The 17,586-nt window shown below is 34.8% G+C and overlaps 2 protein-coding genes across 8 annotated transcripts in view; one reads left to right on the top strand and one right to left on the bottom strand.

The window, feature by feature from the left end:
- Rbcn-3B (WD repeat-containing protein Rbcn-3B) overlaps nt 1-17,586 on the top strand; it is a 122,114-nt gene that overhangs the window by 28,923 nt on the left and 75,605 nt on the right. The window lies entirely within an intron of this gene.
- Nucleotides 775-8,104, bottom strand: LOC142984348 (uncharacterized). The gene is made up of 2 exons (XM_076131895.1): nt 7,956-8,104; nt 775-1,510 (listed from the first exon to the last, which is right to left on the bottom strand). Exons 1-2 carry the CDS (start codon nt 7,965-7,967, stop codon nt 1,055-1,057), a joined length of 468 nt encoding a protein of 155 aa, XP_075988010.1. The 5' UTR covers nt 7,968-8,104; the 3' UTR covers nt 775-1,054.

Below are 17,586 nucleotides of genomic sequence, written 5' to 3'. Positions count from 1 at the left end.
TTATTTGGCTAAGGCTTTGATTAAGGCTTTACTGACTGACTTGCCCTACTCTGCCTTTTCCCACATCCATTTTATCCACATTCGGCCAGATTTTTGTTAAAAGTTAGTCAATTTGTAATTTCGGGTCTTTAACCACTATCAGGCTAATAAAGACTTGTTGAGCTGTTTAGCTCCTAATGTGCAACAGACATGGATGATTTTTATTGAAAATGCATAGTAGTAGAGTTCGCGAAAAATTTACTTCAGTAATCATAGTTGTTTTGTAATTTGTTTATATCATATATTAGGAGGAGGAGCTCGTGGCTTAGTTTACAACAGCCGCACGGATCGATCTCTGAGGTTAAGCTACGCTTGCCGAGGTTGTTCCGTGGATGGGTGACCATCTTATACATATCGAGTTCCTCCGTGTTTCGGAAGGCACGTTAAATTGTGGGTCCCGGCTGTCATTTTCGAAGATCTTTGACAGTCGTTAACAGTAGTCAGAAGCTTGAAAGTCTGACAACCAGTCTTACCGAAAGGTATCGTGTTAATACCCAAGTAACTGGGTTGTGGAGGTCAGATAGGCAGTCGCTCCATGTAAAACACTGGTATCCAGCTGCATCCGGTGAGACTGGAAGCCGACTCCAACATAGTTTGGAACAAAGGCTAAGCGAATATATATATATATTAGGTAATGTTCTCTTCTTATGGTATTTGTCATCTCAATTTTCTTATGACAAGAAGATAAGCACTAATTTTGGGTGTTAATTAAGTGAGGTAAAGAAATACAAGATATTGTTTTGTAAAAACGTGTTTATTTACACTTTGGCAGTGATGGCATGATTTATCATTTTTTATTTACAAAGAGAGTTACTATACTGAGACCTTTGTTCGTTTGAGCATAATTCCTTCCATTTGAGCAGCGGAGTTGTGGCAACACTAAACTTATTACACATGGCAACACTAACATTAACACGTTAACATTCCCACATATAAAAAGCTTAGCGTAAAACGTTATTCAAAAATAGCAGTTTGAGAAAATAGTTTTCAGAAATAGCAGGTTTTGAATAGCGAATTACCATCCGCGGTAAGCGAGACCGTGAGCGGCGTAGGGGGCGGCGATGTAGGGAGCGGCGGCGATACCGGCGTAACCGTAGGGACCGGCGACGTAGGGGGCGGCATAGCCGGCGTGGGCGGCGGCAAGACCGGCCTGAGCGGCGGCAACACCGCTTACGGCAGCAGCGTGCGACTGAGCGGCGGCGACAGCGTTCTGGTTAGCGGCGAGGGAGCCCCAGTAGGCGTTCTCGTGGAGGTCACGGTTGGTCTCGGCGACTTGGCGGGCGGCTTCATTGTTGTATTGGATGGCGGCTTCAGCAGCACGGGCCTGGCCTTCGGTGAAGGCGCGGGCGTGGTCCTGCGCGGCGACAGTAGCGTCGATGGCTGCTGCCTGAGCGTCTCCGGCGTTGATGCCGTACGCTAGCGGAGCGATCACGCTCGCGGAGGCATAGCCGAGGATGGCAACGAAAGCGACCTGCAAACAGATACTTTGTTAATAACAGTTGTCAAACAAGTTATAACTGGTTATGAAAAAGGGTGGACTGTATATGTAATTTCGACTCAAATATCACGGTTAATGTCGGTTATTTTACAAGACTGTGTTAATTAATGCTTTAAGTTATAGATCTAGACCGGATTACTTCAAGGCGTTAGTTTAAAACCTGTTTCTTCTATCTGATTACTAAGTACTCAGTAACCTAGGTTTAGATAACTATTTCAGTTTATTCTTGTATGCAAAAATGCTATAAAATTAACTATTACAATGAAATCTAAATGAAAATCATCGCCCAATTAACACTACAACAATAAACAAGAGAAATAACATTCATATTATGCAAATAGCGTTAATTAAAAGCAGTTATTCAACGGACCGTTAAATTCATTAGCTGACTTGCTTTTATATCCTTTCTTTAACGTAATAGTACCTTGAAATTATACATACGATTTAGCAAGTTATCAACATGTGTTTATCAAAAGCGTATTTCCGTTATAATAGCATAACTGATTAGCATAAAAGTAGCAGCTATCACGTTGCAAACAATAACTGCTTTTTTTTGTAATTATTGGTTTCGTTACTTGTGTAGAGTGAATTGGAAAATTGGTTTGATAATTATTTATAAGCGTTTTCTTGTAGACAGACGATTTTATATAATTATTTGTAAAGATTATCTGCCTTTGTTAGATATAAGTCGTGTGTCGCGAAATTTACAATTTATAAACTAATGACAACGGAGATTTATGGAGATTGCTTATTATAATTAGAGAATATATAGAGATTTTTGCCTGTTATAATTAAAGAATAGTAGGTCTACAAAATAAATAACTTTTAATAACCTTTGATCGCAGATCGCATTCGAGAATTAATAATCGCTAATCAACTAATGACAGGATTTATGCAATATAACAAATTTCTTCTTCATTACTCAAGCTAGAAATATAAACAAGTGCAAATTAAATACATCCCCAATCGTAACTTCATCACTGGCATACCCAATCCGAAACTATGATAATAATATCCACTTACAATGTAACTACACGTCAATAACGTCTAATTCAATCATAAAAACTATGTTAACATATATTACTGTCGTTCTCAATAAGCATAAACGATTGTACATTAGTCATGCGATTTTTTTGTCGCTTGACTGTGTTTAAACAGCGTAAATAAAGGTAGAACTACATTGTAAAGGTGAGCTGGTCTTGACGGCATGACCATTATTGTCGGCTTCAAGAAAAGGGAAGGCGTTCGAATGGTTTTTCATACATTTTCATAATTTTTCTTCGCCATTTGTGCAGGGATTTTTGTAATTACTGTGTCCCTAAGTAGTTTTATGTTATAAGGTCCTTGTTTTTATTTCATTGCCCCAAGAAAAAGATCTTATAAAAAAGGGTGCTTTGAGCCCGATTGTATGTATGGCCTATGGAGACGTTATATGTGTGTTATAGGGCATTTAAAACCGTGCGTGACACAAACTGTACACTGCATATTATGCCCAAAAGACTATACATATATTATGTCTTTAATGTCTTGTGTCTAGCAAACATATGAACGAAGCATTAGGCTAATATAATCCGATGTGGAACAAAAAGGTTCTGTAATTGTCGCTTGTGTAAGCAACATGTTTATTAATTAGAAGGAAATATGCAATGTTTACACTGTGTAAATATGAAGTTTGTTTATAATTGATGGGCGTAAAGTCAAAATTGACGACTTTTTCAGAAATTGTTGATGTAAGTCTTTGGTTGGTTTGCTGAGCTATGTTGGGAAATGGTCTTCAACTAACCTTTCCATGGGGTCTATCAACTATTCAAATAACTAAATGTTAAAGAACAATGAACAGAATTATATAAGAAACTAGTAAAAAAAAAACAAATATTGATTGTCTTTTTTTGAAAATAAGAAACTTTTCCATATGAATAAGTTGATTTTAATTAATATTCAAGTAAATTACTAGAATTGTATAGTGTTTAAGTCTCTCATAAATCTATTTTAAGACCTCAACGAAAACTTAAATAACTGTTCGATTGAAATGATCTATCATTAGATACCAATTAACAGCTAATGTTGCTAACGTTAAATATTAGTTCAATAACTGCTTAACATAACAACTAATGTTGAAATCGTGCAGTTTTGCTAAAATAACAGTTGTCAACTGTCTCAATAACAGTTGTCAAAAAATAACAGTTGTCAACGAAAATAACACATGTTAAACGTTATAACTATATTAGAAACCAATAAATTATTTTAACGTTACTTATTTAATACAATAGTTGTACCTGAATACATAAATTTAGTAAATTTACAATTGAAAACATGAAAACCGGTTATTTGTGAATTGTATACAAGCTTTATCTAAAGTAAGACTAGGCGCGGTCTTAGTTATTTGCAACGCCCTTATTTCACGTCTCTATGTAGTTATTAGCTGTTATCCGTGATTTTGATTTAAGGTTTCTAGTAATTTTAGTGCTGTTTTTGAGTTAAATTGTATCCTATGTAAAGCTGAGCCAATGTAGCTTTTTGATAATAAAAGAATAAAAGAAATCCATTCAGTATTTTTTTGTGATTTTCTACTAAAAAGTAAGTCCGTCAAAAATGTTTACAAATAAAGTTTTCTGGTGACAAACAATTAGTCTTGAAATAGCTTTTATACTATAACAGTCTAAACAAGATCTGTCGTGTAGTTTTCAACTAATACCCTAGCAAATAAACAGGTATTTCCATTTCGCAATCAACTCTTTAAAACAATACATCTTAAAGATCTTTATGGCAGTTGTTAAACGGTTTTTGTTTTTTAAATATGGCAACATTGACCCTAATTTGACAGTACGTGACAAATTTGGCGGGAAACAAAAGTGAGGTTATGTTTTGTTAAATAATTGTTTATGGTTTTGTCTCAACATAATGTAGTTTGGTTTTGAAAAGATGTTATTTGGTTAATTTCGTGTCTTTACTTACTTATAATGAATTGTTACATTCAACAATGTCAGAACTATTTTCTTTAGCATGGTTTTCAGGCATTGGTCATTCTTTAATTGCCAATGGTATTTTCAATATCTATTTTTAGCTTACTTCAAGAGAGTAACAACATGAATAAGTCAAAAGTATTTCGAGCAAACAAGTGTGAAGCCGTAGTATTATAGTATAACTGTATAATGAACTTATTTAGGGGTTTATCTCAAAAACAAAGAAATCGATTTTGAAATTTTTTACACTTGTAAAAAGCTACATTATTCCAGATTATCACAAAGTATCTTGTATCTCGAAAAACAGTAAAAAACACGGGAAATTTTTCCTAATAAAAATATATTTTTAGCTGCGTATATTCGCGTAGACTCAAGTTTATCTCAATCATTTGCAGAAGAGACCCTTGCCCAGCAGTGGGACATTAATAGCCTCTTATTTATTGTTCGTAGACTATACAAGCTACAAAATTATCAATCGAATACGATCATAGATATTGAACGTCTATTGTACCCGTTATGGCAACACAATAGTGATGTGCATACAAATTTGGACCTTGACATAGTGTTGTTCTGACACACATATGTCAATATAAGCACTGTATTGTCATACTAATTAGGAAGAAGGAATTTTTTTAAGTACTTTTGTTATTGTGTAAAGAGTTTAGTATTGGTTTAGCAAGTTTTTAAACTGTCTTTTACTCTTTCACGGCAATCGCGGCTAAGTTGCTAAACCAAATTTGAAGAAATTTTGCATTGAGATAGTTGAAATCCAGCATACATTTTTACAATGTTTGGGTGTCGTAGAAATGGTAGCGTAGTTAACAATTTAATAGAAGTAACTTTCGTATATTGAAAAATTGTGTTACCTCTGAAATGTTGCCTTCAGCTTTAGATAAATTAGTTTAAGTCTATTTAACTGCTAAGTAATCTAAACTAAAGACAAGGATAATCAAATCTAAAACTGTAATATACCAAGTGCAATTAACAATCTAATAAAATTAATTTAAGATATCGATTAAAGCAAGTAAGCGTGCAAACCACGCATTAATTACACCCATATTCGCCTCCGCGTAAAACGGAACGCAAAACCAATTAACTTTTAATCTATGGTCCACATGTCCTTGATAATGACATTGCGTGGAATGGAATGCCATTGTCATTTTTTTGCTGGTAACATTGAATTTAATTTTAATTGGGTTATTGATAGTTTACATTTTATTTTGTCATCGTTATTGAATAGGAAGTGACTAGCTGACCTGCGCAACTTCGCTTGCGTCACATAAGAGAGAATGGGTCCAAATTTTCCCCGTTTTTGTTACATTTTTTACTGTAATTCTGCTCCTACTGGTCGTAGCGTGATGATATATAGCCTATAACCTTCCTCGATAAATGGGCTATCTAACACTGAAAGAATTTTTCAAATCGGATCAGTAGTTTCTGAGATTAGCGCGTTCAAACAAACAAACAAACAAACAAACAAACTCTTCAGCTTTATAATATTAGTATAGATAAGAAGGGCGTGTGTGCTTTCCGTGATTTAATTAACTAGTTTTTTATGTATAAAATATTATAGATTACAGGATTTCCTTAGCATTCGCTTCCTAGTTTTATAAAACTAATGAAATTTTATTAAATCACCTTTAACTGAGAAACTATGGTGGAATAAGGCCTAGCAGCCTTTTTGCTAGGCTTCTCAAACGCAAAGCTAAGCCTCAATGATCATCTGTCTTTTGGTGAAAACCGTATGAAAATCTGTTTAGTATATCGCGAACAAACAGACGCGGTGGCTTTTCTTTATAATTATGTAGTAAGACAGTTTCACAATTAATTGGCAATAATCACGCGAAGATAATTCAATCAATTTTCTATTCCCATATCAATCTTTATAAAAAGTCGGATGTATCGATACATAGAAACGATTACATCTCAATTGAATCGATTATTACATTAAAGATATATTAATTGTGGGAATTTTGTTTTTTTTTCTATGTCACGTGACATTTGACAGTTAATTACGCGGGAAATGTGATACAGATAAAAAATGTATCCGTGTTCTTTGATGTCATTTTATGGCTTGATTTAACAGTTTTTTTTGTGCGTGTGTTAGTTTTTGATGACAATTTATTACGCAAATATGACGATTGTTAACCTTTGTTATTCTACAGGCTGATTTATTGATTTTCTAATAACTATTCGTGGAATCATTTTTACGTTTTTGATTGCTTTTTTATTATTTGTGTAAATTGTGACAATTATTTTGCGAGTATAGCTTTTCGACATAGATAAAATTAGCCCTTAGATATTCGCCTTATAAATCAATCTATATTTTATTTAAAGTCTTCTATTTATATCGCGTTCAATTTCATATTCGCGTAAAAATTAGACCCCATTATTCGTAATACATCACACAGTGATCAAATTGAGGAATAACTTATTGCACAATACATTATAATCTACCAGCCATTTCAAATATGTAATTCGATACAAATAAATCAGATTTCAGTCATAGCGAACATAGTAACTAGATGATTGACATTTTCGCGCGCATTTCGACGCGTGCGCAGATAACCACGCTTAGTCATAAACAATGACAACTGTCAATTTGTTTTGTCAAGTATTTCTATTGTCTATGTGTCGATTTATAGCTGTTAAAATATGTAATGATTCATACTAATGTAAATATGAAGTGCAACGTTTTAAGATAAAAATACGTTGTGATATTCATTTTGACCATATTTCAAACTATTGAAATAAGCATTTTTAATAACATTTTATCAAATTACTTTAGATTGTTTAAGAAACAGTAACGATGGTTTTAAAGCTACACTTTTGCAAAAATGATTTACTTTTTACTACCATAAAAATATCAAAAAGGCTAAAATATTTAGGGACTGTCATGGCCGTCAGGGCTACTCAAGACATTTGACATACCAATATGACATCAATAAAATATTTTTTTACATAACTTGTCAAGAAACAGGTTTCAAAGTATACAACCTTGTGATACAAATTGTAATGATACAATATTAATTGGATCGATATAGATCGCTATGTAGCCCTTAAAGGACTTTTATAGTATCTATTACATGTTTAAGTTAATTAAAAATTATAAATGGCTTTACTGATAGGATTAATTAACAAAGAATGACAAAGATTTTCTTAGTTATAACGGAACGTATTGAAAAGCTGATTGGCATATTTCCTTAGCCAAACTTAGAGAATGTTTTTTTTGGCGCGCAATTTTGACAGTTAACGCAAATATTTTTTATTGTAATTTTAATCACTTTTTTAGATAATAATATGATATTAGATACAATTTGAGTTAGAAATAAAGATTTAAAGGGTTGAAAAATCACATGGTTTCAAAAAACACTTTGAAATATTTTCGCAAATCGTTTTATCTATTACGTTCCGTTATCACTATTGTTTGTTAATAAATAAATAAATGTTCGTACCAGAAATCTCATCGTGCACTTCTGTTTGACTGCTCGATAGCTACTGAATACTGTGTGGTGGCTCGCCCCGGCTTTTATACTAAACCCCGCAATGTTATTGAAAGTCGCCAAATGTACCTGTTTGTTGTTAGAGGCAGACAGCCAGATCACTGATGCTTGCAAGGTCTCAAAATTAAAAAAAAAATGGATGAAGGAATTTTTCAAAATTCGATGACAAGTGACAACTGTAGTTACGTGTATAAATATTTGGGAAATGGAACGCAAAAGTTTTCTTTTAAGAAAAATAAATACAGTTTCAAATTCAAATTGCCTAAAAAATTTAAAATTAGATTATCATTTCTTTTTTTTTTGTTATTTCAAATTTGAATTTTATTTTTTTAATTTATTTTGGGAATGTTGAGTATGTGCGAATTAAGAATTTTGCGGAAGTTATTTATTGTCGTTTCCTAATATGGGGTGCGTGTTTAACGAGTATTTTTATTGATTGGAATGAAATAAATATTAATTAATTAAAATAACGCCTTTTACGTATTAAAACTGTCTTTCAACATGTTTTATATGGTATATTAGCAAAATGATTATTTCAGTTTCCAACGAAAAAATAGTTTCAGTCTGCAAAAAATCTATGCCAGTCTATGCCTGGCCTATAAACTATCTGCATGTAAGATTCTATCGAAATCCGTTCAGTATTTTTGCGTAAAAAAGTGTGATGCTATTGTCTACTTATGTCTAATGCGTATTGTCAGGTCAATCAATTAATTTGATTGATTAATGAAATCTTAATTAAGTGTAATTAATTGTTTTTCCCACGTGTAGTAACATTACATTCATTTAATTACAAAGTAAATTTTGAGTTTATCGTAGGAGACAGACGGGGTGACTTTATTTTGTATTATATAGGGATAACTGCTTTGCCACTGATATCGGAAAGATTTTATTGCTTTCTACATACATACATGGGCAGAGGTGTATGAAGTGTTAGTTCCATGTAATAAGGGGCGAGCCTATTGCCATATACTGAGAACGGTACCTGCCCAACTTCGGAATGCTATTGAGTATAATCTAATAGAACTAAGAAAATAGCAATAGCACTTCACACCCGGAGTTGAACCCGAGACCTCATGTCCAGAAGCCGTATACACTACCGACTGCGTCGCGGAGGCAGTGTTTCTTTCAAATATCATAAGAAATATGCTATTTTTCACGTTTGTAAGTGAATTTCTTCACGATGTTTTCTTTTTAGCAGTAAAGTGCGATGTACAGATAATATAAAATAAGTGCATAACAGAGCGAAAAGATAACACACAGCACACAGGAAATATCGAAATTATCTTAAAATGCTTAGTAGCGGTAATTATTGAATGAATGAATTGGCAAATGGTCTTACTTTTTATCACATACATACTTACATAACATTTTGCTTTTCTCCCATAGAAGTAGGTAAAGACCAAAGAACGCCACGTGGTACGATTCTTAATTGTTTTTCTCTAATTCTGAAAGTGCTTTCTGGCTTATCAGCGGTGCAATTAATGAGTTAAAACCATACAAATTGGATCAGATGGCCAGGTTCTGTACTCGTAACCTATATGCCAAGATTTATGGATGCAGATGAAGCAATGAAAGTATTTAGGGAACGTAGCAGGTAGCGCTCTTAAATCCCTGATTACCCCCTATAGGAAAAATGCTTGTTTTTATTTATGTATATAGTACATAGTGTATATGCATACGTCCTATGTACAAGGTGAGACATTCATATAACCTGCAGTTGTGTCAAAGTATGTAATTTTTACAACGCGGTGTGAATATTTAATGAACTACTTGCTAATTCGTGACGGAGATATGAATTATGTGCGTGAATGTTTTTGACGCAATGACGGACATTCTTAGCTCTTTAGATAGACTTACTCCCCTTTTAGAACTGTTGGTAGATTCAGTAATTGTAACGACTATCATAAGGCTGTCCACTAGAGATGCACTAGTTGAATCTGTTTCCAGTGCTAAGCTTTATGCATCAATGAATATGATTGGTAGATAATAAACACATTCACAGCAACATAGAAGAAAACACCCCCTATGTGTAAAAAAATACTTTAATTAATGAACGATTAGAGGTAAATTTCATAGCTTATGGAGACAATTAAATACTAGTATCCGATAGATAAGAGTACCAGCAAGTGTATAAAAACAACTGTCAGAATTTTGTCTGAAGGATTAGAAAGCCTAGAAAGATTTTTTGAAGCGTGAGTATTAAAATTAAAATCTTTTCTTAAGAGGCTAAAAAGAAGTTACCGGTCGGAGCAGCTCGTGTTATTTGATTGATATTTGAATGTATGGGTTGAGTCTGCGTACATTCTTTAAGTAAATTGTAACATTGTGCCTAATTAAGACTGACTCTATGGCCTGGGCGGTTGTGTATACGATCTGCTGATGAAGAGGTGTCGGACTCCCGGGTCTGGCAAGGAGCTATTGATCTTTTTTAATTTATATAAAATTATTCTCAAAAGTGGTCTGAAGTTTGGTAACGTGCCCGGTATATGGCAATAGGCTGTGTACTGGCGATGTGTGCTGCAATGGATTAACATTGTTAAGGGTGAAATGCGGGTGTATTCCATACATCTTCAGCTATAACAGGCGTGATAATACGTATGTATGTACGTATGTATGTATGTATGTATGTATGTATGTATGTATGTATGTATGTATGTATGTATGTATGTGTGTATGTAATTTGTAACAAACAGATCCGCATCACAATAACATTGATTATCTGGGCGGAGCAGGAAACGTTTTGTCATCAGAAAAAATAACTGTCACTATATGTGTAACTGACATTTAAGGTATATAGGCTTCAACACACTCACACCGAAGCGAGCCACTAAATAGATCGACTTTATAAGACGCTCGTAGTTAGCGCTCACCGGTCAGTAAACGATCAGTGTGTTAAGCAACCTTTGACGCGGACATTACGTTGATTATGACTAAGGGAAGGTTCATATCTGACGGAAGATGCGTAACTTAATTTGTATGGGCTTCGTTCCGACACATCATCGGTCACAATTTAGATAACTATGTGTTAACGTTATGTTGACCACATTCACTCTTTCAAGAGCTGTTTTAAAGAACTGTCGGGCATGAAAGACTTCATCAGCGTTTCTTTCACTTTCAATTGCAATTGCAAACAAACAAGAGGTGATTATTTCTAATACCCAGATTACTTGTGAGGTGAATGCTTAGGCAACTCGGTTATCACTACAATTTAATAATCGTGTCGGTTATTTAACAAAATTCCTGTATTTCACATCTATACTAGCTTATGCTCTCCACTTCGCGTAAAAAAATTAAGGTAAAAAGTATTTTATGTCTTAAACTACACTGCATACTTTCTGTGCAACAAATTCCTTCAAAATACGTTCAGTAGTTTTGTCGTGCTTGGGTGACAAATATCCAAAACTTTAGCATTAACAATATTAGTAAGATATATCACCCACATTGTGTAAATCACGTAATACATAGCTAAGGCATGACTGTTACATTGTTCACTATTCGGAAGTCTACCTACTTGGAGTTTTTGTTTGTTATTATATTAATAACAATGTCGGTACAAGGCATGATATTATGACATAATTATGTGGTTAGAATTACTTTATATCATACAAGCATTTCTGTGGCTTTTAGGCCACAATTCCAAGTCAAAATACTTGAAAGAATCGCAATGATCTTGCCATACTGTTTTCTATTGTTCCTTAATTTAATAATGTATTGTCCTTCTCGCCGATATTTGGCTGCAAGGACTTGTTTTATTGGCACTAGCGAAGCAACAGCTTAGCCAAATACACTCCTGTAAAATTCTGCTGGAGTTTGTTTATAGTGTCTCAGAGTACACATAATACATATTGTCTATTCCTTTTCTTTCATCTCATCAACTCTATGGGATGGTTTTCCGGAACGGCCAGTGAGATGTCAGCCACCGCACCTATGGCTTTACTTGCTCTCCCAGGTACGTATTTGCCACAGGCCCAAGAAGTAATACTCTACTTTTATAAATCACGTCTGTAATACCTGAAAATGTAAGCAGAAGGGAATGAAATATACATGCGTTTAGTCTAGTTAAGTTTATCCACAAATGTGTGTGCAAATGGGATCGTTATAAACTGGGACTGCACTCCTACCCCCGGTTTTTGAAGTACATTTAGCGGTAGTTTATCTATTCAATAGCGTTTAAACTCATGTAAACGTGACAGTTTCAACAGATAAACTACCGTTAAATGTGCCTTAGAAAACGGGCACTAGTTATTTATTCCAGTGTTAATTCGTGTCCGAATGTTACAGTACGGTGTGAGAGAGTGACAAAGCAGTTATATTTAAGGGCACTTGTCGTAGCATTTTAATGTAGATCTTTATTAATAAAGCAATATGGCCGAGGACGATGCAACTGATACCGAGTGATACCATTTTTGTTAAGTGCTGACAATACATTTCAAATATGGACTTAATGCCATTCACTGAAATATACGACTTACATATTGATTACCGGTTTTTATGAGATAATCATTACTTTTGCATAATGATGGTAAAATCGACTGTTGAAGAAAGGTCTGGAAATCAGTTTCCTGATTGGGGTCCAAATATTTTTGGGTATTTTTGTCGAGATAATCTATCTAACCCTCTTATTCATTAAAATATATGAAGTTATGAAAGGCTTCTAAAGAGTTTTGTTTCTTTCACTCAGCGAAATGAAAAAGAGAAAACATATTTTACTAGCCTTTTAACTAAAATAGGTTTATATTGTGTTTATGAATAAGAGGGTAAGAGTTTAGTTTTAAGACTCCCCTGCCTTGTAACGCATGTTCTCAGTGACTGCCCGGAGTCAGGAAGTTGAGAGCACAAGATGTCCGTGCCTCGGAAGCACGTGTCGCCGTCGGTCCTGCGCCTGAACTTTCACTGGTCGTTGCTATTCCGTCCCACCGGACTATGAGAGTGATGGAATAGAGAGTGTACCTGTCTATTGTGCACACACTTGGACATTATAAACAAACTCCTGCATCGTTGGCCAGTTTCAATGAACTTGACCACCGTAACAGGCTATTGGCTAAAAGGACATGTTTTACATATCTACATAATTATGTAATCCCTCTCATTCTAAAAGGACACCCATCCATATAGATCTATTGTGCACATAGTTGGACATTATAAACAAACTCCTGCATCGATGGCCAGTTCCAATGAAATTGACCACCGTAGCTGTTGGCTAAGAGGACATCATTTTCATCTCTTTGCATCCATCTCATTTTAAGAGGAGACCCATAAATAAAGATCTGCTAACCTATTTATGAGTTGCATGGTCTTGAAGTATATGATAGAGCCTATGTACTGTAAATGCACTTATTTAAAGAATGTTTTAATTTTACCTTTTAAAGATATTACTAATTTGGTATATAGATTCCAAAAGGAGTTAGTTACATGATTGATGTGTGACAAATAATACATTATTTATATATTTGTATGCTTATAATAGTTTCTTTATGTTATAGCTGGAATGTGTGTTTGTCTTTATGAACTAAAACAAATGATGTTGCGGAAAGTGCAGGGCTTGAATCCCATTTAGGGTGAAGTTTTCTATTACTCTTTTGTGAATTTGGATGAAATTAAACAAGTATATAGAAATGGTAGCAAATTATACTCACCCCTAATATACACAAAGGATATCTATATTATGCATGTATTTCGATAGTATATCTAAATACGGCTTCAAGGAAATTATAATACCTTCACTTCTCTCTTTATGAACTAAAATATTTTAGTCCATAAAGAGGAGAAAAGAGAAGAGCAAGAAAAGATTTTACACAACCCATGAATTTAACCTAGCACTTCAATTACCAAATTAAAGGTATTAAATTAGTACAACAAAATCAAAATGATCTTAAACTATTTCATGCAACACTTGTCTGATATTTCGTCAGCTTTTCCACTTCCGATTTAGCCTTATGCCCACATAGCGGACCTTACTGCCTACGCCTGCGTAGATAACAAAATACCTTTGTATATCCTTCTGGTCCATAACACTGACCAAAATTCCAATTTTGATCCCTGGTTTTACCAATTTCTTTAGTATAATAAAAGTAACAAACTGTCAATAAGCCTTGTTAAAAGCCTTCGGGCGGCTTGAACAACTTTGCCACTAGGTTGACCACTAACCATACGATAAGAAGAAGCTAACTTTTACCAATATCTTTTGCACAATTACTGCCTCCGTGGCGCAGTGGTTTAGGTCGCCACGCCGCTACCATCAGGAGGTCGTGGGTTCGATTCCCAACAGGAACAATTATTTATGCGATCCACAAATAATTATTTCGGGTCTAGCTGTACTTTGTGTCCGTTGTTTGTATGTTTGTAAAAGTCCCTGCGATACAATAATACTTCTTAGTGCGCGAGTTGTCAACTAGTGACCAGTTAGTAGTTATGAAAAGTGTCATAAAAATGTGACAATGTGTAAGCGAGCGAGAGTCTAATAAAGTAACATTACATAGTTCGCACGTTTGTAATGCCTCGAGTCAAGTAGACAATAAAGATGTAAGCACAGCTAATAATAGGGTGTAAGCGACACAATTCCTTTACCTGTAGTATAAACTACCACGGGGCATAGTTTACGAACGTCGTCCAGTCCGAAGTGTTTGGCCGCGCCCGCCGCGCCCCGCAATCTATGCTAGTATTTCATCAGACTGGACCTTTGTACGTTATTGCTGGAATAATTTCTATATAATAATTGTTGATTTAATGTTACGTATATTTCACATTTATTAAGATTGATTCTGTAGTTGAACAACCCGGAAATCGAACTCGAGACATCATCATTAACCATGGATATCGGAAAGTAAATTGTAGGGCCGTTATTATTTCTTGGATATCTTCAAAAATCATTGTCATTTTTTTTATTTGTCCTCTGTTATGCAAAGGACTCCCCTCTTTCCTTCCAAACCTATCCGTCCTGTGCCATCGCATTCGCTACGATGCACCAGTAAATGAGGTTAAAACATCACGCGACATTAACTTAAAAATTATAGATCTAAAATCTGTCTCAGAAGTAACATTATTTTATCAGCTATTTTGGGTTATAACTTGAGTAAACAGACAGGCGTCAGACAGAACTTAGCTAAAGTCATTTTCGTACTATATCTGAAAACGTTATCGTTATGATTAACATAGGATACTTAAAGAACGGAAAATACTTTATAAATCACAGACAATCTTTCCACACGAAATCAGTTCCTCATTTTACCCTCTTAAAATGAACAGCAAGATCATATTTAACTACACGAAGACATTTATAAAGCTCTCAACGCCGGCCTTAACCTTAAAACATCAAAAAAGAAAGTAGTATCTTTATTCACATCAATAACTATGACATTTTGCAGCCTCACTGATATTTACTGGTTACCTTGAGAAGGTCTTACTCTTTAGTATAGTCTTTTAATACCCTCATCAATACCTAGCCTAAAAACCGGTTGCCGTAACCGATCGGTGAACAATCAGTGAGTTAAGTAACGCCGACATTACATAGATGGGTAGCCGCCAATATGAGCTTACCGCTGCTGATTGATGATTGTTGCTAGCTCTTCGCACAACACTCTGCGCCTATTCTGAGCTAGTGGCAGATTCAGAAATTGTAACGACATTCACATAAATGATTTGATTTTGAGTTGAGCGTCTTCCTGCTTCAAGTGTCAGTTGTTATCATTAACAAAACAGACGCTAAGCCATGTCCAAAGGTGTATCAAGATAACAATTGTTAAGAATCTTGTCAGGAACTTTCGGACGGCTTGAACAACTTTGACACTAGTTTGAGAACAAACCATACGATAAATAAATAAAAGCATAGCCGTTAACGGTAGCTTTAACCTTGAAACTTCAGAAAAGAAAGTAGTATCTTTATTCACATCAGTAATCTTAATAACTGAGACAATTTGCAGCCGTGGTATTTACTAGTCACCTTGAGAAGGTCGTTCGTACTGTGATATAAAGGCCTAACTAATGTAGTCATACTACATTGTTATAAAACAAAGTACCCCGCTGCGTCTGTCTGTTCACGATTAACTACTGCAAGGCAAGTATGCAATGGTATAGATCATAGTTTCTTAACATTCTATGGATTATTGCCCCCTTTAAAAAAAAAAGATACAGACCCATTTCACAATTATTATATTTTTCTTATTAGATTCCCACACGGAACAATTATATTATTTGTGCGATCCACCAATAAATTGTTTCAGGTCTGGTTGTACTTTGTGTCCGTTGTTTGGATGTTTGTAAAAATCCCCACGACACGAGAGTAATTCTTATTGTGGGAGTTGCCTTTTGAAAAAGAATAAGAAAAAAAATAATTAAATTAATTCCATATTTTTATGATTTTAATCGCTGTAAAGCTTGCTGCACGCATATTCCGTTCGGCATTAATCTCCCTAGCCGGGCGGCAAAACTGAATATGTGTAGATGAACCCGATCGACACAAGCCGAACAAGTGAGTCGAGTCGGTTATGTTGTTTGATAAGTATTGCCGAACCGAATATGCGTGTAAGCCTAACAAGCAAACATACATACATCCATCCTCACAAACTCTCGCATTTATAATATGAGATAGCATAGTAGGATAAATATTAGGTCGGGGAAAAAGTCTTTTCGCATTGTAGTATGTATGAACTTGTAATAAAATCTCTTTGGCTATAAGAATCATTAATGAGTACACGGTTCATTAGGTTTCTTTCAGTGAGCTCGTTAGGTACCTAAATATCGAGCTTTTTGTGTGGAGAAAAGATTTAATTACAAGTTCATACATACTATAATGCGAAAAGATTTTTTACCCGACCTAATATTAGAAAAGCTCTATATACAGATCCAGGAATCGAACCCGATACCTTGTGGTACGCAGACGTCTACACTACCCACCCAGACCACAGAGGGCAATATTTTAATTAAAATACTTCAATAATAACACAGTAGCCACTATAACCCATTACTTTTTTATAAAACATACTTCATGGACAATGTCAATAACTTTTTATATCGGCTCTATGTCAAAGACCTGATAATAGAGATTTTTTGTCTATGGTCTCTGAGGACGGCAAATAGATTTAAAAAGTTAAATGTTTCTCGATGCCGGATGTTTGGTAATCTTTGTTCAAGGACATCACGACTGCTGTTTGTATAAAGGATAGGCAGTGTTAGAATGCAAGAGGTTAGAATGACTTATGTGCTTAACTAAAAGCTAGAAATATATGAGAAAAAAAATATCGGTTTTTTTTCTTATCGTTGTAATGAAGAATGAAGTAAATGATACGTATATAACATCACGCCTGTCATACCCGAAGGTGTAAGCCGAGGTACGTGAAATGAAACCACGATTCCGCAATAACAATGTACTATAATATAATAGTCCCATGTAATCGGGAGCGAGCCTTTTGTCATATACGGGGCACAATTTTCATCACATTTAAGTTAAAAACTCCTGTTAGCTCTTTGTCTGACCTGGGAATCGAACTTGAGTTCTCATGTTCAGCAGCCGTACTGCCCAGAAGCAATTTAAAAAAAGAGTAAAATTAACTACTTAGTAGAAATATTTATGAGTAAGTCTGCATAC

The sequence above is a fragment of the Anticarsia gemmatalis genome, chromosome 27 (assembly GCF_050436995.1).
Source record: "Anticarsia gemmatalis isolate Benzon Research Colony breed Stoneville strain chromosome 27, ilAntGemm2 primary, whole genome shotgun sequence".
In the NCBI taxonomy this organism is placed as follows: Eukaryota; Metazoa; Arthropoda; class Insecta; order Lepidoptera; family Erebidae; genus Anticarsia; species Anticarsia gemmatalis.
The sequence above is the reverse complement of the archived record's forward strand: the minus strand, read 5'-3'. Positions and strand labels throughout refer to the sequence as shown.